The sequence below is a fragment of the Callithrix jacchus genome, chromosome 12 (genome assembly GCF_049354715.1).
Source record: "Callithrix jacchus isolate 240 chromosome 12, calJac240_pri, whole genome shotgun sequence".
Taxonomy (NCBI): Eukaryota; Metazoa; Chordata; class Mammalia; order Primates; family Cebidae; genus Callithrix; species Callithrix jacchus.
The window spans coordinates 4,314,373-4,338,372 of NC_133513.1; the positions used below are offsets into that span (position 1 = coordinate 4,314,373).

Genomic DNA, 24,000 nt, shown 5'->3' on the forward strand with positions numbered 1-24,000 from the left:
GCCACGCCCCGGTCACCCTGTACAGTCTTGTCACCCTGTACGGTCTTGTCCACTCACATCCACGTGGCCACGCCCCGGTCACCCTGTACAGTCTTGTCCACTCACATCCACGTGGCCACGCCCCGGTCACCCTGTAGTCTTGTCCACTCACATCCACGTGGCCACGCCCCGGTCACCCTGTAGTCTTGTCCACTCACATCCACGTGGCCACGCCCCGGTCACCCTGTACATTCTTGTCCCCTCACATCCACGTGGCCATGCCCCGGTCACCCTGTACAGTCTTGTCCACTCACATCCACGTGGCCACGCCCAGGTCACCCTGTACAGTCTTGTCCACTCACATCCACGTGGCCACGCCCAGGCCACACTGTACAGTCTTGTCCACTCACGTCCACGTGGCCACGCCCCGGTCACACTGTACAGTCTTGTCCACTCACGTCCACGTGGCCACGCCCCGGTCACACTGTACAGTCTTCCACGTGTTGGTTATCCACAGCTTACCTCCCTCCTTCCCAGCTCTGGGCCCACAAACCTCTGGAGGAACCCCGGGCCCATCCTGTTTGGGTGAAAGAACTGGCTCCTTCTCGAGGCAATAAACATGTTTCTAAACAGAACAGGAGCTGGGCAGAGCAGCACCAGCCTCCACTCAGCTGGCCCCAGATGCAGGTTGAATATTAAACTGGAAACGGTAAAAGCTGCGACTGCACCTTACAAATTTCCCTCAGGGAGATGCGGATCCCAAGTTGTGTTTGCTGCCGCGAATGATCCAGGGATGTGTTGGACTCGGGGACACTCAAGCCAAGGAAGGGTGCAGAAGTCCCTGAGGGAGCCCTTGGATTCTCTCTTGCTCCCCAAGCCCCCACCCAAAAACAGAGTAGGACGTTTCTGGGGCTGTGCACACAAGGCAACAACCCTTTTACGGCACCTGTAAAAACCAGGGCCAGGCCAGCACAGTGGCTCACACCTGTAACCCCAGCACTTGGGAATGGAGGCGGGATGATCACTTGAGCCAAGAGTTCAAGACGAGGCTGGGCAACATAATGAGACTTCATCTCTACACACGCAAAACAAAAAGAAAGAAAGAAAGAAAGAAAGAAAGAAAGAAAGAAAGAAAGAAAGAAAGAAAGAAAGAAAGAAAGAAAAGAAAAGAGAATAGGCAGTCGTGGCGGTGTGCACCTGTAATCCCAGCTACTTGTGCGGCTGAGAGGGGAAGATCTTTTGAGGCCGAGCCCAGAAGTTCAGGACTAGCCCATGCAACATGGTAAAACCCCATCTCTGCAAAAAAAAAAAAAAAATACAAAAACTAGCCAGGCGTGGTGGTGCACGCCTGTAGTCCCAGCTACTCAGGAGGCTGAGGTGGGAGGACCACTGGAGCCCAGGAGGTCGAGGCTGCAGTGAGCCATGATTGTACCACCGCCCTCCAGCCTGCAGGACAAAATGAGACACTATCTCAAAAATGAATTAACAGGCCGGGCATGCTGGCCCATGCCTGTAATACTGAGAGGCTGAGGTGGGCAGGTCACTTGAGGACAGGAGTTGGAGACCAGCCTGGGCAACACAGTGAAATTAAAAACACAAAAATTAGCTGGTGTAGTGACATGTGCCTGTAGTCCCAGCTACTCGGGAGGCTGAGGTGGGAGAATCACTTCAGTCCGGGAGGTGGAGGTTACAGTGAGCTACGATCGCACCACAGCACTCCAGCCTGGGTGACAGAGCAAGACTCTATCTGAAAACAAATAAATAAAAATAAATAAATAAAAACGAGATCCAGATTGGTTTCCTTAGGTTTAAAAAGTCTTTTATTATGCCCGTGATGTATGAATGGAGAAATAACAGAAAGTCAAATAGTACCAAAATGAGGGGGTAAAAAATGGAGTTCTGTTTAAATCACCCTCTAATCGTACTCCCTTTCCACATAGAGAGATTGCCATTCACAACGGAGTGAGGTTTTCTTTAAACTGGCAACTGAGATGAAGAAGTAACGGGAGGTGAAAACTGATCAAAAACATAAAACGCTCCGGGCTGGCACACTTACGGGTTTGAGTGCCCGCACTCTGGAGGTGAGTGCTCACGGCCAAGTGGCCTTCCCTGCCATCTGCCCTCGGGCTGGCTGCTGTCCGGGCTGGCACACTTACGGGTTTGAGTGCCTGCACTCTGGAGGTGAGTGCTCACGGCCGAGTGGCCTTCCCTGCCATCTGCCCTCGGGCTGGCTGCTGTCCGGGCTGGCACACTTATGGGTTTGAGTGCCCGCACTCTGGAGGTGAGTGCGCACGGCCGAGTGGCCTTCCCTGCCATCTGCCCTCGGGCTGGCTGCTGTCCGGGCTGGCACACTTACGGGTTTGAGTGCCTGCACTCTGGAGGTGAGTGCTCACGGCCGAGTGGCCTTCCCTGCCATCTGCCCTCGGGCTGGCTGCTGTCCGGGCTGGCACACTTACGGGTTTGAGTGCCCGCACTCTGGAGGTGAGTGCTCACGGCCGAGTGGCCTTCCCTGCCATCTGCCCTCGGGCTGGCTGCTGTTGAATGTCATAAGCCACATCTGCTCCCACGCAGTGAACAAGGCCTTGCCTGTCCCCATAGCCTCCCAACTTCTGATAAAGTGCAGAGCCGGAGGCGGCAGCCGGGGAGAGGGAGGGGAGGCAGGGGCTACTGTAGAAACGGCCCAGCTTTGCAGTCAGATGGGCCTGGCCGCAGAGTCCGGCTCTGACACCTGTTTGTTTGAAACGTGGACGAGCCACGCATCGTCCTTAACCTGCGGTTACCGTGTCCGTAGAGCGGGGCTGACGAGTAACAGCCACCTCCTCACGGGCATCCGTTCCCAAGCAACCCCTGTGGGTTGAGCGTCACTCTGGACTCAATGGGTGGAGTGCAGATGACATTAGGATGACACCCCACAAACAGTATATCCCACACTGTCTCTGGGTTCAGGCAGCCCAGCGCAGACAGTGCCAGCAGGGCCCTGTGGGGGTGCCTCCCTCGGTGGGGGGGAAGCCACTTTCCCTTGGCCTCTGAGGAGTGAGGGCGTCACTTCTCGCCACCAACACTGCATTGCCCTCACCTAAGTGGTACTCGCCCACCAGCCTCGAGTTCCCTGCAGAGGCACAGGGTGAGGTGGCATTGCTTCTCCGAGGTGGCACCTGTCAGCCCAGCTACCAGCAGCTCCCTGAGTGTGGAGTGGGAAAGCACTCCTCCTGTCTTTGGGACCAGCCTGCAATTCCAGGAAAAGAGGAGATATTTCACCTGACACACGTGAGAGTCACAAGAATTACAGACAGAGACAGTTCCAGAGGGGGGCGTCCACATAGTGGGTCTGGAGGGTGACAGCTAATTTATCAAGAGTCCTGAGGGTAGACCTCCTACAACAGATGACACTGAGTCAGAGCAGTGAGAAGGAAGAAACCGGGATTGCGGAGGATGAAGCACTCCAGACACCAGCAGAGCAGGTGCAAAGGCTGAGGGAGCAACAGGCCCGCTGTGCTCCAGGGTGCAGAGGGCAGCACAGACACACCCATGGGGCCCGTGGATTGTATTCTAAGCACAGTGGGAAACTGGGAAGGGAGAGGATCCAGTCCGTGTTCTGTTGCGGGATTTACTGAGTCTGTTGATAGAAAGCACTCAGCCCAGCCCGGCCAGCCAGGGCTGCTCAGCCGCCTGAGGGCTCTCTCGTCCTTCCCACCACCAGCACCCCCGCCCGCCATCCCCCCCCCCCCCCGACGGAGTTTTGCTCTTGTTACCCAGGCTGGAGTGCAATGTCGAGATCTCGGCTCACTGCAACCTCCGCCTCCTGGGTTCAGCCAATTCTCCTGCCTCAGCCTCCTGAGTAGCTGGGATTACAGGCACGCGCCACCATGCCCAGCTAATTTTTTGTATTTTTAGTAGAGACGGGGTTTCGCCATGTTGACCAAGATGGTCTCGATCTCTTGACCTTGTGATCCACCCGCCTCGGCCTCCCAAAGTGCTGGGATTGCAGGCTTGAGCCACCGCGCCCGGCCTTTTTTTTTTTTTTTTGCCATCTGTATGCTTTGATGAAATGTTTGTTCAGATTTTTTACTTTCTCTTTGATGTTTTCAACTTCAGATTTTTTAATTGGGTTGTTTTCTTAGCAATTTTTTTTTCTTTTTTTTTTCATAGGAATCAAAAAGGTCTTTGCTAACTACCAATTTATGTAAATTTCCATTCTTTCTGTTTTTATTCTTTGAGAGAAGTAAAGAAAAAAAAGGAGTGAAGGAGAGGAAGAAAGAGGAAGAAAAAGAGGGAGAGAGAACGGAAATTTGCTTTATTCTAAAAAATGGGTATTAATAATGGCCAATCAATGTTTCATTTAAACTTATGGGTAGGTGTGATGTGGTATTGACAAGAATGTATATTTTGTGTATTTGAAGCGGAGAGCTCTATGAATATTTATTAAGTTTACTTGTTCCGGATCTGAGTTCGAGTCCTTGATATCCTTATTAATTTTCTGTCTCATTGAATCTAAGTCTCTAAGTATCTGGGTGTTAGGATCATTAGCTCTTGTTGTTGCATTGATCCTTTTACCACTGTATCTTTGTTGCTTTAAAATCTATTTTATCCGATATGAGAATTGCAACTCCTGCTTTTTATTTATTTATTTATTATTTATTTTTGCTCTCCATTTGGTTGGTACATCTTTCTCCATTCCTTTGTTTTGAGTCTTTGTGTATCCTTGCATGTGAAACAGGTCTGGAGGTAACATGCCGTTGGGTTTTGGCTGTGTCTTTTGATTGGGGGATTTAGTCGATTTAAATTTAGGGTTACTGCCATTTCATGTTAACTGGCTGTTCCATCCATTCGTTGGTGTAAATTCTTCTTTAGTTGATGCTCTTTACTTTTTGGTGTATTTTTAGAAAGGCTAATACTGGTTGTTTCTGTTTAAAAAACAAAAAACAGAGTTTTGCTCTTGTTGCCCAGGCTGGAGAGCAATGACACGATCTCGGCTCACCACAACCTCCACCTACTGGTTTCAAACAATTTTCCTGCCTCAGCCTCCCCAGTAGCTGAGATTACAGGTGCCCAACACGTGCTGACCGGTGTTCAGCCAGGAACACCCAACGGCGGCCTATGTCCTCACTCCACGGAGCCCCAATAATACCCCAAATCCATCCTCCACAGCAAACCGCCTGAAGGTGCCCACAGGAAAAGGGAGGCAGCCAGGAGATGGGTAGGGGGCGTCCCTCAAGGGCAAGGCGCCATAAGCTAATTTCTAGCCAGGAGGCAGGTGGGAGGGAACATGGATGTGGGAGGAGGCGAAGCCTCACCGTGGACAGTGGGGCAGGAGGCCCCCCATGGGTAGCGGCCCCTCCCCTCCAGCAGACCATTACCTCACCCCAGCCTCAGGTGGAACACAACCCCACAGCTGCTGGCTACTGGCGACTTAACTTCCTGCTCATCTCCCTTTACCCTGGGACAAAGAGGACCTCCGAGAGAGGCTCTAGAGGGTCCCTAAGCACAGGCAGGACCCACCCAGGTCTGGGACTCCAGAGCACTTGGCCATTTCTAGTGCCCAGGGCCCTCCCACAAGTCGTGGAGACAAAGGCCACCCGGGGCGGCTCCTGCTAGCAACACCATCTGCCATCCCCAAACACCAAACTCCAGGCCAGAGAGCCTGAGTCACGAGGCCTCTGCATGTCTCACTTCTTTGGGAGGAATGTGATTTTCCCAAACAACTGGATTAGAAAACAAACTCTGTTTCATGTGACAAAAACAGAACACACATTTAGCCTCAGTGATGACATTTTAACATCACCAATGCCAACCCTGAGCACCAGGCCTCCCTTGCTGGGGACCGCTCCTGTCCTGGGTCACAGGAAACGGGAGGAGGCAGCACATGACCGAGGCTCCCTCATCCCGCAGGTCGTCATGTGACAAACCTCCACTGAGGTGCCTCCTCTGTGCCAGGAAGAGAGGCCTTGAGAGGAGGCTGTCAACCTCGGCAGCTCAGGATGTGCTAGGGGAAACCCAAGGTCAGGGCTTCGAAAGGGGCGGAAAGGTGTGGAGGCAGCCTGTGGGTGGAGATGGTGCCCCTCAGACCCAGAGGCAAGAGTGGGCAAAGGTGAAGCAGGCTATCCTGGCAGTGCTGAGGGGCTGGAGTGGGGTAAGAGGCGAGTACCCCCACACGGGGTAGGATGAGTCTAGGCAGGTGACCGGCTGACATCTGTGTTTACAAAAATCCCCCATGGTGGCCCTGGAGGAGGAAGGGTTGGGACAGAGAAGCCAGGGAGAGAGGAAGGCAGAGTCTAGACCCAGAGGGTGGAGAAGACTGGGGGAGTCCAGGCCACTGGAGATGCTGGAGGCAGGGGACAAGCGATGAACAGGGAATTCCAGTCCAGGAAAGCCCCACTGTGAAGTTTTCAGAGCCAGTTTCGATATAGATGTTTCTTAGACAAATGCCAGAGGAGCGCAGGCTGGAGGCAGAGCAAGTCCCACAGCACAGAGGGTACCCTACGTACTCCCAGATGCTACCAAGGGGCCAACTGCAGCCCCCTGGGCGAAAAGTAGCCCCGTCCCAAGGTAGGTCAGTGTTCGCTAGGACTCCAGGTTGAAAAGCTGGGGTTGCAGGCCTGGGCCCCATCCTGCCCTGGCCTGACCACCACACCCATCCTGGCCATAGGATCAGCCCCTCTCCCAGAGGGGCTAACAAGGACCAGGGGTTCTGTCTGGCTGGGCCTCAGTCACAGGGCCGCAGAACAGGGCATGGGCATCAGCTGTGTTCTTCTCAGTTCGTCCTGTCTGCTCTGAGCAATCCCTCATCATTTCCTGGGAGTGGGACCCAGAATGAAAAGGAAGAGGAAATGAGGCCGGGCTCCGTGTGTAGGGAACCCCAATGTCGGCAGCCACGGACAACAGGAAGGAGGCGCTCTGGCCCCCGCAGGAGACACACACTCCTCTCGGCGGGCTTCCCTGGCAGAATCCAAAACACTCTTGCTCCTGGACCTAGCTAAGCGCTGCCGGAATAAGGTGGAAACCTGCCATGGGCTAGGAAGGCTGGCAGGCCCCACCCTCTCCTGAGCACAGACCACACCGGCCAGGCAGCCCCAGGGATGAGACTGACAGGGAAGCTCAGAGTGCCCGGAATCCATGGGGCAGGGGCAGGGGCAGCGGTGGGTCAGGTGGGAATGGTAGGGACGGTGTGGGGGTGGCTGAGAGAGCTCAGCTCCAGGGTGTCTGGACTGGTTGGAACAACTCTCAACCACGTTTTCCTCCTCTCTGACACCAGCACAGCCATCGGCACAGGCTCTGCGACCCAGAAAATGCAGAGGCTCCTCCATGCAGCAGGAAACCCATTCTACAGTGGGTGCTGGCGGGGCGACCTCCAGTTCAATCCCGAGCCCTGGAGACACCTACCCGGAGAGAGCTCAGATCCCACAGGTCGGGAGCTCAGTCCCCAGGCCCCCCACGCCCTCAGGCACCAGTCAGAAATCCAGGCCTCTGGAACTTCTGAGGGACCACCTTTAGGGTGAGGTACGGGAGAGGGACACGGTGCTGCCCTCCAGGCACCCCTCCTGTTCGGCTGTCCAGAAACTCCCAAGTCCTATCCTCTAGGCTGTAGTGGAGGCTTCGTTAAGTAGGCATGATTGATTAACCCACTGGCAATCAACTTGACCTTCAACCTCTGGACCTCTCCCCTCCCTGCGATTAGGGGTGGGGCGGAAAGTCCTAACCTGGCAATCCTGCCTGGTCTTCCCAGTGACCAGTGCCACCCTGAAGCTATCAGTCAACACCAGCACACAGCAAGACAGCGCCACAGAGATTCTGAGGATTTCAGGAGTTGTATGTGACAACACAAGGACAAAGACCAAACAGGTATTTCACAACATGACAGAGGTGCTGGGAGAGTAGGTGGAGGGAGGCCGCAGGAACACACTGGACGGGGCGGGGCTGGGGCTTGGGCCTAAAAGCAGACCTGGAGTGGCGCTTGGATGGCAGGGGTAAGGGGAGAGGTGGCCCAGCATTCAGCCCCAGGGAGGTGATGGTGCCTCTTCTGACTAGGAGACCTTCCTCTCAAGTCCGAGCCAAGTCTGATTTCTTCAGGAAGGGCCCAGGCCTCCCACCTCCCTGTTGGGAGAGGCCAGGGAACACCTAATCCTGTGCGCCGAGAATCTGCTGGATGCCTCAGAGACACAGACAAATCCCAGGAAGAGGCCTAAGGTGCAGGCAGACACTCGCCCACCACACAGCCCCACCGCCCCAGGCCTCAGCCCTGGAAGAATGGGGCTGGCACAGTGGGCCGTGACGGAAGAGAGCCACTGGCCTCGTCTGTGCACCCAGGTTCACCTGTTCTTTCTGGAACCTTCTCCTGATGCTTCCTAGGCATCTGGCACTGAGCTAGGAACAGCTGAGAGAAATCGGTCACCTGGCAGTGAGTCTGGAAAGTGGATCTGTAGACACATGTAGATGGAGAGGCCCCGGGATGGCTGCGTGCCCCGGGGAGCTGGAGTGGTTCTGGAGCCCTTCTGGGAGGTAGCGACATCTCACTGGGGTTTGCAGGGCAGACTGGGAGGGAGGAGCGGGCTGTGCCAGGGGGAAGACTGGCACTCACCATCCCGATAGTGACAAGGCACCACCAGAGTACGGGGGTGGAGAGGCGAGATCAAGCTTTGATTCCAGAAAGACCTGTGGCTTGGTGGCCTGAATGGTGTGTGCAGAGGCCACAGTTGTCAGAAACATCCAGGGGGTGGCGAGTTGGGGAGGAAAGGAGGGTAGGCTGAGAGGAAAAGACCACCCGGGTCCACTGTGTGTGGGGGGGGTACGCCCTGGACCTCCCACGCAGAATGTCAGGGGTGGGAGACAGCCACACAGGCATGTTTTGAGAAGGTTCCTCTGGCGATCCCCTTCCCCTGACCTGTGTCCCCACACCAGTGAGACCCTGAGCTATAGGACAATGACTGATTGGGGCTGGATAGTGACTGTCACTAACCTTGGTGAGCACAGCCGCTGGTCCCCCCACACCTCCTTATCTTGCTATCCGCCTTTTACCCATGGCCCCTGCTCCCAACCTCTCGTTTCTCTGGAAATTGTCTGTGGCAAACACACCACTGCCACATTCTCGTCCTTCACGAATGTCCCTCCTGGCCAGGCAGCGGCTGGGCTCTCTCCATCACCACCTGCCTCCTCTCTCTCCAGCTCAGGACCTTCCTCTCTGTGCTGCCCTCCCTTGAGGGCCAAATTCGCAGTCCTGGCTGGCAGCTCCATGTTCTCTTGAACCTTAAAAGTCTTTACACCTCTGCCTTTCTACCCAGTCCCTGGGCATTCCAGAAAAGCACTCTACCTACTCCAGAGGCTGCAGTCATAAACCCACCCACAGCCCGTCCAGAGTCCTCAGCGCCCTCCTCCCTCTCCCAGCTGCCAGCCCCCCAACCACCTGCCACTCCAGCTTTTCTCTCTTGCCAGCTCAGCCTGGATCAGTCACGCCAAGGCCCAACTCCCACCCACCAACCCCGCACTCATGTCTCAGCCATATGGAGAAACTGCGCAAGGAAGTCGGCGTGAGGCCCGAGAGTAGCTGAGAGGAGAGGGAGAAGTCTCGAGCGGCCCCCCCGCAGTGCCTCCTGGCAGCCTTCGCAGCCCACCTCGCCGACACCCTCTCCTCTCCAGCTCACAGCACCCCCTCCCACCCACTCTCCCCCAGGAAAGGGGGGTTGTCAGACAGGAGCTTCCCAGCTATCTGCCTTCCCACCGAAGACCAAACCCCCCGACCCAGTCCTGGCTCTCACCTTCCGGGGACCCTGGCTCCCCATCTCTCCAAGGCTCCCCTGTGCTGTGACAGCGGCCCTAAACACAGCAAACCACAGGGCCTAGGGCTCCGCTCTAGCTCCGCCTCTTCTCCGTTTTTTCTTGAGCCCAGCAGCTGGCAGGAGCAGACGACACCCGGCTTCCGGCTCTCCCGCCGCTGGCTGTGCCGGCCACCAGACCTCCCGGCCGCCTGGGGCCTCATCCCGTCTGCCTCCCTCCCAGGCGTCTCCTCACCTCCCCATGGCTGCTCCTCCAGACTCTGCGCCTGCCTCTCCAAGGGAGCCCACCCTCTCCTGAGGCTAGAATTCTTCCTTGAGGTTCAGGCCCGTCCCTCCAGCTGCTTCCCAGGTGTCTCCGGGACACTCACAACATTCACACTCCACGTGACTCCAGCGCAACTCAGCTCCCACTCCCAGCCTCCTGCCTGCTCAGGGCTTCCCCCGGTCACCGTTCTCCACCCGAAACCCTCTCCCGGTGTCCCCCGCCCTTCAGGATCCAGCCCCTCCCTGCCCCCGGACAACAGCTTCAGGAGCCCTGGTCACACAGTACCAACTGCAGTCCCCACACTAGACTGAGGGAATGTCACTGTCCAGAGAGGCAGGACACACTTGCCCCCTTTCGCGTTCTGCTCTCAGTCCAATCTCCCCTCCTTCACAGGCGTCCATGCGACCTCCAGGGCGGGGTCAAGCCTTCACAGAGCTCCACGCCTCCTGTCCACATCTGTCCTCACCCTTGCCCAGCACACCCACCCTCGTAGCGCCGGCTTATCCACCCAGCCCTGCTACTGGACCGTGACTTTCACACTCTGCCCAGTGTACTCTGGGAAGGAGGGAACAGAGAAGACAGGCAGAGACCCAGAAAAATCACCGACCACGTGGGCCCCAGATAAATTTAATTTTGAAGGCCAAATAACAGCAGGAAGCATCGTGAGCCTGCCAGGCCCGGGTGTGGCCTTTCCTGCAGGAGTCTTCACATGACAGGAAGGGAAGGGGTGCCTGCCTCAGCCTGAAGCAGAGCACAGGCATCTTTCAAATATTAATGGCGACCGGCATTCCACAGTGACTACCAAGCAGCTGCTGACCGGGGAACATGATAGTAGGCTCTTTGCTGGAGGCACACGATGGGTGCCAGGTACAAGAGGGGTGTGACCTTTAATGAGGGGTAGCCACCGCGCTGTGGCCGGGTGGCCCACCTGCCTGCGCTGGAAATGCAAGCACAGTGTCCGTGGCTCCTGAGCACAGTAACTGTGGCTTGGAGCCTGAGTGGGGCAGGCTGAGCCTCAACCGTGGCCAGCCACTCAAGACGGTACTGTTCCCTCTCATAGGCAGACAACTTTCTTTCCCAGCCTGGTCTGGTCCACCCAAAGGCAGGGGCTGGAGTTGGCCCAGGACTCTGCTAACGAGGATCTTTATTGTCTAAGTCCGAAGGTTCTCCCCACAGCAGGTCTGGAAAACACCCCCCAGGACACAGGAGAACGGGAGAGCTCAGCTCTCAGCAGCACAGGAATTTTGGTGGGTCTGAGTTCCAAGCCAGGTGCCAGTGACAGGTGTGCCGTGGAAGGCCAGGCACACATCAGGGTCTCAGCAAGTGTCTTTAGACCTAGGAAGGGATCCAGCTCGGGATGGAGTTGTGGCAGGTTTAATCATTTTATTTTTATTTACTTTTTATATCTGGTAGAGCGAGTCTCACTAGGCTGCCCAGGCTGGTCTCAAACTCCTGCCCTCGAGCAGTCTTCCCAGCTTGGCCTCTCAAAGCGTTAAAATTACAGGTGTGAGCCACCACGCCCAGTCCTCATCATTTTAACAGGCATTCAGGACATGCTTCCTGAATGCCAGTGTGCCAGGTGCCTGAGCAGAGAGGCACGGCCCCACCCAGCCCGGGTCGGGTGTACTGACTACACCAATTCAAGGTGCAGGTGCAGTGACAGGGTGCCTTCCCAGAGCCAGCACCTGCCTCCACTGGATCTTACCCTCAGGAAGTGGTAGGGACAGCGTGGTCAAAGACAAGACCTTGGTGGGCAAGCCTGGTCAGAGCTACACAGCTCTGTGAGAGCATGGGCCAGTGAGTGTCCTCTGGGGCTCTGATTAAGACAGTTCTATGGTCCAGTGTAACAGGCACCAAGAAAGCAAAGGGCCCAAAATAGAGGCCTGGGATTCACTGGCCTGCCAAGAAAGGACAGTGCACCTGAGCGCGGCGAACAGGGAGAGGGTAGCCCGGGAAGCCGCCGGAGCAGAAAAGTTCATGTCCACACCCCGATCCTTCTAAAGCCACAGGTTTACCAAGGTAGGAAGGCTGGAGGACCCTTGCTGGGAAAGGGATCAGAGGATAATTAGGGAAGCGGGTGGACATGATTCGAGGAAAGGCTGAAGGGACCCAGGTGACGGGATCCGTTTAGCATGCCACAGTGAGTGGAAGGGCTTTCACTGGAAGCACCCAATTCAAACTATGTAGCAATCAGTCAGACACACAGTTTCAGATTATGGGAAATGTGTATCCTCAGTAGATTCCCAGGTCCCCTGTGGTGTTTTCTCAATGACCCGTAAAAAAAGGGAACAGGCTAGGTGTAGTGTCTCATGCCTGTAATCCCAGTACTTTGGGAGGCTGAGGTGAAAGGATCCCTTGAGCCCAGGACTTGAGACCAGCCTGGGCAACACAGTAAGATATCATCTCTACAAAAAATAAAAAATGAGGCAGGTGTGGTGGCATGCACCTATAGTCCCAGCTACTCAGAAGGCTGAGGTAGGAGGACCGCTTGAGCCCAGGAGGCTGAGGCTGCAGGGGGCCATGACTACACCACCGCACTCCAGCTTGGACAACAGAGTGAGACCTGGTCTCTTTAAAAAAGTAGTCACGGCTGGGTGCAGTGGCTCATGTCTGTAATCTCAGCACTTTGGGAGGCCGAGGTGGGCAGATCACAAGGTCAGGAGTTTGAGATCAGCCTGCCAATATGGCGAAATCCCATCTCTACTAAAAATACAAAATTAGCCGGGTGTGGTGGCGCGTGCCTGTAGTCCCAGCTACTGAGGCAGGAGAATCCCTTGAACCTGGGAGGCGGAGGTTGTGGTGAGCCGAGATCGCCCCACTGCACTCCAGCCTGGGCAACAAGAGCAAAATTCTGTCTCAAAAACCAAACCAAAACAAAACAAAAATAATTAACAAAAAGAGAAAAAGAAGAGCGCACACTGGGGAGGGCAGGAAGCCGCGGCTGCGCATGCACACGGAGGCCGCACAGCCCGCACCCGAGAAGGTTCTGTCGGAGGGTGTAGATAACGGCTCACAACCTTATCCAGAGGCTCACGTGCCGGCTGCGGGCAGACAGAGGCTGCTTTGGGGCACAGCCTTTCCCCAGCCTCACCCATATGGCCCTCAGGGTGGGAGGACTGCGGGAGGCACACCACACGCCTGGCCTCTATCCTTAGTAAATCTTTTTCCAAAGTCACGCCTGTTGCCAGTGCTGATAGATGACACAGAGACGGACTCCTGGTAGGAGAAGGAGGTGCCCCGAAGGCTCTGCAGCCTTGGGTGTCTGGGTCTGAGAAGGCCTTTTCCAGAGCCACACCTGTGAGAACGCTCTGAGAAGGTCAACCCTCGGACCGCAGGTGAACCAGGTCCTTTGAGAAGAGTGACGCCCAAGCTGGAGGATCCCCAAAAGGTGAACAGGCACGTGAGACAGGAAGGCCACTGCAAGGACACTGGCACCCTCACGTCCCACATTCCATCCTTCACTCTAGGGGACACACTGGGTGTCGGTGACAGAAATGAAAAGCCCAGGCTGGGCACTGTGGCTCACCCCTATAATCCCAGCCTTTGGGAGGCCAAAGCGGGAGAATTGCTTGAGCCTAGAAATTTGAACCAGCCTGGGCGACAAAGTGAGACCCTGTCTCTACAAAAAATGCTGGGCGTGGTGGTGTGCGCCTGTAGTGCCAGCTACTGAAGAGGCTGAGGTGGGAGGACTGCCTGAGTCCAGGAAGCCGAGGCTGCGGTGAGCCATGATGTCATGATCCCACCACTGTACCTCAGCCTGGGCAATGGGAGGGAGACCCTGTCTCAAAAAAAAAAAAAGAAAAGAAAGGAAAAAAGTCTGTAGTCCCAGCTATTATGTCTCAAAAACAAAAAACTAAAAAAGAAAGAAAATCAAAAGCCCACTCCCCTCCCCCATTCTCCTGAAAGGCAGTGGGTTACTGGCCGACCTTCTGTCACCTTCATGACTGTTTTCGGAATTTATTAGGAGCCTGCAGGGTTCAGGGTTCGGTCTTGTTTTTCTCACTCTGCGCATTCTCCTGGGAAGACCCAGCCCAACTGCCCGCTTAGACACCACATAGCATCCCCAAAATGCTCTGTAGCCTAGTACACTCTCCTTGGCTCCAGGCCAGAGCACAAGTGCTTGCTGCCCAGACACAGTCTCACAGTGACCTCATCGGCATCTCCACACGGTGCCAGCCCGCTCCCTCCCTTCACACTCTGCAGGGGGTGTGGCTCAATCCTGGAACATCCCCTCCTTCCTCCCTGCCTCTTCCCATCCCGCAGCTCGAGTCCCAGATTCTTGTTGTCTTTTTTCTTTTGACACAGAGTTGTCCAGGCTGGAGTGCAGCGGCCCAATCACAGTTCACCGAGCCTGCAACTCCTGGGCTCAGGCGATCCTCCCGCCTCAGCCTCCCAGAGTGTGGGCTTGCAGGTGTGAACCCCGGTGCCCAGCTGAGTCTTCCTCTTTGCTGTGCTGACGTCTCTCTGGGTGTGCCATGGCAGTCCCTCAACTGGCCTTGGCCTCTATGCAGCCCTTCACCTCCCTGGCCACCTCTGATCAAGTCACTCACAAACTCGAGATCTTCAGAGGCTTCATGGCACTCAGAGTGAAATTCACACTCCCAGGCTGTCACTCAAGGCTTTTGTCAGCCTGCGGTCAGCCGAGCTCACTCACTTCACCCCATCCACCTGGGGCCACCATTGCCCTTCTCCCAAGACCTGGTGGGCAGGAACCACACCCATTGCTTTATGTACACTGTCCCTTTGTGGGAAGGTGCTTTCCCTCACTTGTTCTTGCCACCCCTGATCATCCTCCAAAATGAAGCTCAAGCCCATCTCAGCACCCCACCCCCACCATAATCCGGCTGGACGCCAGGTCTCTGCACCCACTGAAGGTTCTGTCCACCTCTGTGGGAGGTTCTACCTTGTGTTGATTCTCCTCTCTCCTCACTGCAATGTAAGTCCAAGGGCCGAGACAGACTCTTACTCAACATCGAATCCACGGAATGCACAGCATGGTGCCTCCTGTGAAGTATGAATTCGATAAACGCACTGTTGTTGTTTCGGTTTTCAGAGGCAGGGTCTCGCTATGTTGCCCTGTCGCAATCACAGCCCACTGCAGTCTTGAGCTTCCCGAGTAGCTGGGACCACAGGGGCATGCCACGATACTTGGCGAATTTTTTATAGAGAGAAGACCTCTCTATGTTCCCCAGGGTGGTCTCGAACTCCTGGGCTCATGTGATCCTCCTGCCTCAGCCTCCCAAAGTGTTGGGATTACAGGCATGAACCATTGCTCCTGGCTTAATAAATCCATGTTGAAACGGTAAAGAAAACCATCGAATAATGAATTCAGGCTGGTCCTCAGTAAAGAGCCTGAGGTTTTGTTTCTCTGATATTATCTGCAATTGAAAGGCAGTGTTTGAAACAGCCACTGAAACTGCTGCTTTGAGTTGGAAAGACTTCTTTCTTCCACGTACAGTTGTCACAACAGAAAAGGTACGCTCAGACAGGTGAAACATTGAGCGGGGTAAATGTTAAGTGCTTTTTTATAAGCTGCTTCATCGTCCTTATGTACTTTAACCAGAAACCATCTAAAGGCAAACATTTATGTTTTTTGAGTTTGGCTCAATCTGTAGTTCATTAAGAGCAACACAGCATGTCCAAGGTCACTCGAGCCTGCTGGACAGCCCTGGCAGGTGTGGTCATCGAGAGCTAGCAAGGCTACCCCGCAGGTGACTTTACAGACCCTGGGTGGCCAAATTGATTGCTGTTATGAAAACCTGCCTAGATTCCTTCTGCATCCCCAGAAGGTCACCCTCAACCCAGTAGAAAGCAACTGCAATAATTATCATCCCGACAAAGGACCTCGATCCATTTGAACCATTATGTAGAGAGAACCTCTGCCCCAGCACCCCCACCCCAGTGGCCAGGCTTGGGGGAAGCAGAGATGAACAGTGTGGCTCCAGCCCTGTTCACAGGGAAAGACAGGCTTCTAAGTAGAGCACACACTCCCCAGTAAGTACTCCACGTAAAGCCTTTATCTGAGTGCTCAGATTAGATGACGATCAGCCCTCAGCATAAAAGGAAGCGCACACAGGGGTCATGCCACGGGCTAGACAGGAACTGTAAAATCTTCATATGATTTCTTGATATTTTCTTATCTGGATTGGTTTTGCCCAGTCTGTGTTCCTTAAAACGAAAAGAACCTGACTGCCTGTCTTCACCACAACTGAGCAAACATCCACAGGTGCCTACTGTGTGCTGTGGACTGTGTGCTCTGCCCTGGCCTTAGGCAGAGGAAAGGCCACACAGGTCATCCACAGGTGCCTACTGTGTGCTGTGGACTGTGTGCTCTGCCCTGGCCCTTAGGCAGAGGAAAGGCCACACAGGTCATCCACAGGTGCCTACTGTGTGCTGTGGACTGTGTGCTCTGCCCTGGCCCTTAGGCAGAGGAAAGGCCACACAGGTCATCCACAGGTGCCTACTGTGTGCTGTGGACTGTGTGCTCTGCCCTGGCCCTTAGGCAGAGGAAAGGCCACACAGGTCATCCACAGGTGCCTACTGTGTGCTGTGGACTGTGTGCTCTGCCCTGGCCCTTAGGCAGAGGAAAGGCCACACAGGTCATCCACAGGTGCCTACTGTGTGCTGTGGACTGTGTGCTCTGCCCTGGCCCTTAGGCAGAGGAAAGGCCACACAGGTCATCCACAGGTGCCTACTGTGTGCTGTGGACTGTGTGCTCTGCCCTGGCCCTTAGGCAGAGGAAAGGCCACACAGGTCATCCACAGGTGCCTACTGTGTGCTGTGGACTGTGTGCTCTGCCCTGGCCTTAGGCAGAGGAAAGGCCACACAGGTCATCCACAGGTGCCTACCGTGTGCTGTGGACTGTGTGCTCTGCCCTGGCCCTTAGGCAGAGGAAAGGCCACACAGGTCATCCACAGGTGCCTACCGTGTGCTGTGGACTGTGTGCTCTGCCCTGGCCCTTAGGCAGAGGAAAGGCCACACAGGTCATCCACAGGTGCCTACCGTGTGCTGTGGACTGTGTGCTCTGCCCTGGCCCTTAGGCAGAGGAAAGGCCACACAGGTCATCCACAGGTGCCTACCGTGTGCTGTGGACTGTGTGCTCTGCCCTGGCCCTTAGGCAGAGGAAAGGCCACACAGGTCATCCACAGGTGCCTACCGTGTGCTGTGGACTGTGTGCTCTGCCCTGGCCCTTAGGCAGAGGAAAGGCCACACACGTCATACACAGGTGCCTATTGTGTGTTTTGTACTGTGTGCTCTGCCCTGGCCCTTAGGCAGAGGAAAGGCCACACAGGTCATCCACAGGTGCCTACTGTGTGTTGTGGATGCAGCCCTGGCCCTCAGGCAGAGGAAAGGCCACACAGGTCATCCACAGGTGCCTACTGTGTGTTGTGGATGCAGCCCTGGCCCTCAGGCAGAGGAAAGGCCACACAGGTCATCCACAGGTGCCTACTGTGTGTTGTGGATGCAGCCCTGGCCCTCAGGCAGAGGAAAGGCCACACAGGTCATCCACAGGTGCCTACTGTGTGTTGTGGATGCAGCCCTGGCCCTCAGGCAGAGGAAAGGCCATACAGGTCATCCACAGGTGCCTACTGTGTGTTGTGGATGCAGCCCTGGCCCTCAGGCAGAGGAAAGGCCACACACATCATCCACAGGTGCCTACTGTGTGCTGAGGACAGAACGTGAAGACGCAGCCCAGGCCCTCTGGTGGAGGAAACAGCACACAGGTGCCAAGTAATGGGACGGTTCCTTCTGCACGTTGTCTGGAAGTCACCTGCTGACTCCAGAGCAAACACAGCAAAACAGAAAAATCACCCGCTAGTGCTTCCATCAGCCGACACCCCCTTTCTGGAATAAGCTGCTGGGGAAACAGTGACACTGGCTTCACGACCTAAGCAACCCGCAACCGACCCAACAGGGCACCTGCAGCTCCACGCAAACCAGGTGGCTTTTAGACGACCTTGGCCTTTCACGGCACCCCGCAGGCAGGAACCCGGGAGGCCCGCAGCGGGTTTCCGCGCGGGGCCACCAAAGAAAGCCTGTGGCCAGGCCGCGGGGACCCCCGCCTGGAGGGGGCGGGAGCAGATGCAGCCCAGCGAGGGTGGGGTCGGCTCTCCCCTCGGCTGTGCCGGCTCAGGGCTGGGGGTCCCCGGCTTCCACCCCCAGGGCTCGGCGCACCCAGCGGGGGGGGGGGACCGGCCGGGGACTGGCGGACCCCCAGCAGGGTGTGCCATCCGGGGTGGGCCGGGCCCGGGGACGCTGCAGGTCCACAGGGCGGGTCTCACCAGAATCTGTGTCAATCTCACCCAGCCCCGAAGAGGATTTCCGACCCTGCGGAGACGGAAAGCGCCCCAAGGAAACACTGACACAGAGCCGGCTCCTGCCAACGTCACCCTGCCCTGGGCCGGGACGCGGGCGACAGCAACCGGGCGGGGTTCGGGCCTCGCGCCTCGCGCCCAGGGGGTCCCGCTCCTGAGCCGCCCCCCGGAGGACGAGCCGCAGCTGCAGCGCTCCGGAGCCCCCGACCCCCGCGTGACTGGGGATCCCCGACTCGAACGGGGCCCGCAGCCCAGTCCCCACGCTCCTGCCCCCAGCACGCGTCGCCGCGGTGACCCGACCCGGCCGGGCCACCCGGCCGCGCGCCCCCCGCACGCCCCGAGCGCACCCACCTCCGCGCGCTGCGGTCTCCTCGGCTCGCCGCGGCCGGGCTCTCTGCGCACGCGCACGCGCGGCCCCGCCCCCGCCAAGCTCCCGCGCACTGCCCACCCCGGGGCGCCGGCGGGTCTCGGGCCGACCGGGCTCTGGGCATGCGCGCCGGCGGCTGGCGGCTGCTGCGGCGGAAGCAGGCGCCGGCCGGGGACCGGTCCGGTGCAGAGGGGCGGCGGCCGCAGTGTGGTCCCAGGGGGCGAGCCAAAGGGGGCGGGAGGGTGGCAGGGCCCCGCCGAGGGCATCGGGGGCCGGACAGCCACCTGTCGGAGTCTCCACCCCGCCCGGTCACGCGTGGATCTGGAACCGCGTGGGCGCGACGTCCAGCCCCGAGCCGAGCCGGGGAAGAAGGGCTGGAAGGGGGTCCTGGGACAGGCCCTGAGCGGGGGAGACGCGGCAGAGAGAGGGACGGCCGGACGGAGCCCGCAGATGGGGACACAGCCGGCCAAGAAAGATGCGAGACCGGGCGGCAGACGCCCAGCCTGCAGGGGCCGAGGCCGCCGCCCTCGCGGGGCTGCAGCAGGCAGGAGACGCCCTGCCCCCCCAAGGGGGGCTCCAAGGCACCTGCGGTGGCCACAGTCTGGGGAGGTTAGCGCGCTCACTGGCGGGTCGCCGCCCGGGTCGGGGTGCATCACCGAGGCCCGGGGGATGATCTGAGACCCCCGAGAGGGCCCGGCATCACGACGGGTTCACAGCCTTCCGGGTACCACAGTGCCCCTGGTACAGGGCCGACAGCCGAGTGGGGAGTGGGGGGAGACCAGGGCGCCGTATCACCCGCCTCGGTGCCGGGCGGGCTGTCGCTGCGCCGGTCACATCCCCCCGGGGCCAGACGGGAGGTATCGAGGGAGCGGCCGGAGGGGCGGGGCGGTGGCCCAAGTGGCGGAAAGCACGACGAGGGCAATGAATCCGCGGCACGCGAAGGCACAGGGTGAACGTGCTCCTGGATGTGGAGCAGCGCCCGCCCCACCCCGCCCCGCCCGCGGGCTCAGGCCGCGCCGCAGCGCCCCCGCCGCTCGCGCCGCTGCAGCCTCCGCAGGCGCCGCGTCCACGCGTCCCTCCAGGGCAGCACTAGGCTTCCGCGGGCGGCGCTGAGCCCGGGACCCCGACCCCCTGCGCCCCCGGCCGCGGCTCCGGGCCCGCCCCCCAGCAGCAGGTAGCGGCGGCCCGGGAGGAGGCGAGGACAGCCGCAGGCCGCGTCCCCCGCGGGCACCCACAAGGCGCTGCTCCCGCGCCGCGCGCGCTCCTCTCCGCTCCGGAACACGGCGAGCACGGCCACTGGGAAGCGCGTCCACGCGCCGCGCGCCTCGCCGCGCGCGCCCACCGCCACCTGCACCGCTGCGGGAAGAGCGAGAGGGGGCGGGGTCAGGAGGGGGCGGCCCGCGCGGGGTGGGGCGGGGAGGACGGTGGGGGCTGAAGGGGCGGGGCCGCCGTCCGTCGGGGACCTGAGGGATGGGGATGGGCCCTGGGGCCCAGCAACGGTCAAGGTGTTCCAAGGGGATGTTGGTGGAGGAGGGGAGGCGGGGAGAGGAGGAAGGTGGGCAGGTCCGCGGGAGGCCCGATCGCGCCTACCGTAGTCCTTCCTGCAGAACTTCTTCAGGCTGATGCGGTAGCTGCCACGGGCAGGTCTGCAGTGCGAGTCACAGTCTGCGCAGAGGGTGGGAGGCTGGGACGCACTCCCATCCCCCCTCTCCCCACCCTCCTCTCCCGGAACCCAGAGCCCCCTCCCCTAGAATCATGCCAGTCTGGGGTCTTGTCCTGTGTCCACTCACCCTGGGGCTGCGCAGGGCTGCTGTCCTCAGTGGGTCCAGGGATAGGGGTCTCTACGGAGAAGGAGGGAGAATGGCCTGCGATGGAGGGGCAGAGAGATCTGCAGGGCTCCAAGAACAAACTGGGGACAACAGCAGGGAGCTGGGGTGATTCTGACTTGGTGGCTGAGGCAGGGCAGGCACTCACTAACACAGGGCGCCACTGGGGAGCGGCTCTGCTGGAAGCCAGGGGCGCAGCGATTGCAGGTGAGGCCGGTGACGCCGTCCTTGCAGGGACACTGGCCTGTGGTCTGGTTGCAGGTCTTGCCAGCAGCACCAACGGGGTGACAGTCGCAGGCTGAGGACAGAGGTGGGAAGGGCCTGGTCAGAAGCCTGTCTGGGTATTTGCGAAGTCACAGGGTGAAGGCCTGCAAGTCGCCAGTGGCGGGCTCACCCCTGCAAACCCGACGGTCACTCAGGGCGCGGCCAGGGTCTCGATAGAAGCCCTCCTGGCAGTAGTGGCAGTGGCGGCCGGCAGTATTGTGCCGGCAGTTGAGGCAGACACCCCCGCTACGGCGGCCGGACAGTCGGTACAGCTCCATGTTGAAGCGGCAGCGGCGGGCGTGGCCGTTGCAGGAGCAAGCTGCAGGGAGGGATGGGTCAGGGGCAGGCTGGCTGGGTCCAAGGTCCCCAGGCCACCCTCCAAGGCCTCACCGAGGCAGGCGTGGGGTTCCCGGGCCGTGGCCCGCTGCCATGGCCTGTCGCAGTAGAAGGGCTTGCAGCGGCCGCAGTCGGGGCCCTCGGTGCCGTGCCGACAGTCGCAGATCAGGTGGCCCTGCGCGTCCAGCAGGCACCGTGAGGCATGTCCATTGCACTTGCAGCGCCCGCCCACCTGGAGGTCGGTGGCTGCGTAGGAGTAAGAGAGGGACTCCGAGTCCCTGGGGTTGCCCACCGCGCTAGGCCTTGTGAGTTCTATGCGGATGTCGGTGGCGGTCACCCAGTCTTGGAGCACTGGGCTGCTGTCCAGGTCCAGGCCTGGTGGGCTGCTGTCCTGCATGCTGAAGGCCAGAAGGCCACTGCCATCAGGCTGGGCCTGGGGCGCTGGGAAGCACAGGGCCTCAGGCCCTGGACCAGCTGGGCCAATAGCAGGGGCAGGCAGGCGGCCATAGTCCAGGCCACAGTGGGAAGAGAAGAAGCCCAGCGGGGCCCAGCTGCGGCCATGGTCCTGCGACTTGAGCAGGGCCACGGAGGCTGGGGGTGCTGAGCAGAAGCGCAGGCTCACGAAGACAAGCTCGAAAGCCTTGCCGAGTGGCACCGTGAGAGTCACGTTGAGAGGTGCCCGAGGCAGCGACTCTGAACGCCAGCACAGAGGGCTGGCCGTGCCCCCTGCGGAGGTCAGGAGGGCGGCGGGGTGTGCCCGTCGCGGGTCGGAGGCGTCGCAGGCCCGAGTGGCCGGCCGCCCGCACGTGCTGGACGCCAGCACCTCGCGGCCCAGGGCGGCGTTCACCAGGCCCGGCACGCAGCCCCGGGGAGCGCCCCCCTCATCGTGGCAGGGGTCGGCGGGCGCCGGTGGTCCCGGGCTCAGGGCGGCGGAGAGCGTACCTGCCGTTAGCAGCAGCTCCCAGGGCCAGCCGGGCATGGCCGGAGCCGCCGCGGGTCAGCCAGCGGCCTGGCCCCAAGACGCTGCCCTCGGGGAGAAGGAGCCCCCTCCGCGGCTCTGCCCGCCAGGCCCCGCAATGCTGAGGAACAGAGCCCCCGGGCGGCCCCAGCCCGGCCCAGAGGTGGGAGCCGCGGCGGGCACGCCCCGGGCCCTGCGCAGCAGCGGGGATGTTGGCGCGTCCTCCCGCTGGGCCTGGAGCGATGACAGGCGTCGTCCCCGCTCCCGGTGCCTCCGCCCGCGGAGGCCCCACCCGCCGCCCGCCGCTCGCACTCACCCACCGAGGGCCGGGAGGAGTGGGTCTCCCGGCCTCCCGGGAAGGGCCGTGGGCGGGCGGGGCCTGCGGTGCACTGGCCGACGCCTCTTCCCGGCTGCAGCCAGGGCTAACGAGCTGTGCCAGGAGGGGGTGGGGGGCGCAGCAGGCGCAAGCACGGGCCCAGCCGGGGGCGGGGCTGCTCGGGTCGAGAAGCACGGAGGGAAGGGGAGGGGGCCTCATCGGCGGAGCTGGAATCAGAAGCAGATTCAGACGCGGGCTGGGCCAGCGGGGAAGAGGGCTGGGAGGCCCGGGAGCCAGGGGAGGGGCCGGGGAGCCAGGAATGCGCTGGCGGGAGGGGTCTGGAGGGGGCGGCTCAGCCTTCGCAGCCCGTGGGGGACCACCCAGCAGGGTCCTGGGCCCACAGCCAGGCCTTGACTGCTCATGGGGCTGTGCCACGTGCTAGGCGGGGGTCTGGGCCACCTCCTCCCTGAAGCCCATCAGGCAGGCAAGGCCCTGGGTCTGACAGCAGAGACTCTGGATGCTCCCTGGGTAGGGAAACCAGGTAACCACCCGTTGAAGGGTTATCCCCAAAGCAGCATCTACTCGAGTAGAAAGAACCCGGGATTGGGGTCAGGTCTGATTTTGAATCCAGACTGCTCCATTTCTGGCTGCACGGGTTGGGCTCCTGTTTCCTCCTCGGCCAGATGCCTTTTACTCAGCACGTGCTCTGGAGCTGTTGCATTTGAGGAGCCCGAAGTGGTATCTAGGAGGCCCAAGTGGGGAGCTGCACAGACTGGAGGGTCTCCTGCCTGTGTTGAGGAAGGAGGGCACCCCCTGGGCCTGAGCTGGGCTGACACGAGGCCAGCAACCCCTGCACAGGCCAGACTCTGATCCCAGTGCTCCCTGGGTCTGCAAGTTTCTAGTTACATCTCTGCCATGGGTTCAGCTGGCAGGGAGGACATGGAAGCTGAGGGTGTGATGGGGTGGCTCCTGGGTGTTCAGGGACTTGGTTAGCTGTTGAGGACCCCTCTGCAGGGACAGAGAGTAGGGTTTAATAATAGGAAGGGACTGGTGGCAACCCTGAGCCCACTGGCCCACGTCGCAGCAAGTTTGGACAGGGAAACTGAGGCAGAAGCCCAGCTGGGTGGCCTGGGGACTAGTGGGGAATGGGGCAGCTGTGTCTGGGAGCAACACCAGCAGAGGGTCCAGGGACAGCTCTGGTCAGAGAAATGTCCTTCTCTCCTACTTTTAGGTCCCCGACAGAGGAGGCCCAGCATCCCAGGGAGGGGCCAGGAACAAGTTCCCTGCGGGGGCCACCTCGAGGCCTGCATGCCCTGTTTCACATGGAAGGCCAGGCCCTGCAGATGGTGGAGGGGCCACGTGGGTGGACCCTGGACACAGCCAGAGATATGCAAGGACAACAGGAAGAGGATGGAGAGGCAGGAGCCTCACACTTCTTGGGAGAGGAGGGGCAGGAGGACACAGAAGCCTCCTGGGGGAAACTGAAGGACCAGAGGAGAGAGCAGGAGGGCCTGCCTGTGGAAGGGAGGAACAGGAAGACAGGGTGATGGGGCACCTGGCTTGGCTCCTGGAACAACTGACCCTGGCTGGTGCCCACCTTCTCCGGG

The 24,000-nt window shown here is 59.4% G+C and overlaps 2 protein-coding genes across 14 annotated transcripts in view; both read right to left on the bottom strand.

Moving 5' to 3' along the window:
* TBC1D24 (TBC1 domain family member 24) overlaps positions 1–18,724 on the bottom strand; it is a 31,929-nt gene extending 13,205 nt beyond the window's left edge. For 4 of the 12 annotated variants that reach the window (XM_078344399.1, XM_078344395.1, XM_078344392.1 and 1 more), the window contains exons 1-2: positions 18,678–18,724; positions 14,915–15,015 (exon numbers count right to left, since the gene is read on the bottom strand). The gene's annotated coding sequence lies outside the window, so the exon portion shown is untranslated. Of the gene's footprint in view, positions 1–9,728; positions 10,087–14,914; positions 15,016–18,677 lie in introns of those variants that run through there. The other 8 variants (XM_078344398.1, XM_035266517.3, XM_035266516.3 and 5 more) reach the window with 3 other exon arrangements.
* On the bottom strand, positions 1,777–22,516 carry NTN3 (netrin 3). Of its 2 annotated transcripts, XM_035266510.3 has the most exons (7): positions 21,174–22,516; positions 20,914–21,102; positions 20,668–20,817; positions 20,484–20,534; positions 20,284–20,358; positions 19,929–20,049; positions 1,777–3,205 (listed from the first exon to the last, which is right to left on the bottom strand). In XM_035266510.3, the coding sequence occupies exons 1-7, from the start codon at positions 22,096–22,098 to the stop codon at positions 3,052–3,054; spliced, it is 1,665 nt and encodes a 554-aa protein (XP_035122401.2). In that variant the 5' UTR covers positions 22,099–22,516; the 3' UTR covers positions 1,777–3,051. The 2 variants fall into 2 exon arrangements, with proteins under 2 accessions (XP_035122401.2, XP_035122400.1); XM_035266509.3 differs by lacking the exon at positions 1,777–3,205 and having other exon boundaries at positions 19,692–20,049.
* Between the last annotated feature and the right edge of the window lie 1,484 nt (positions 22,517–24,000).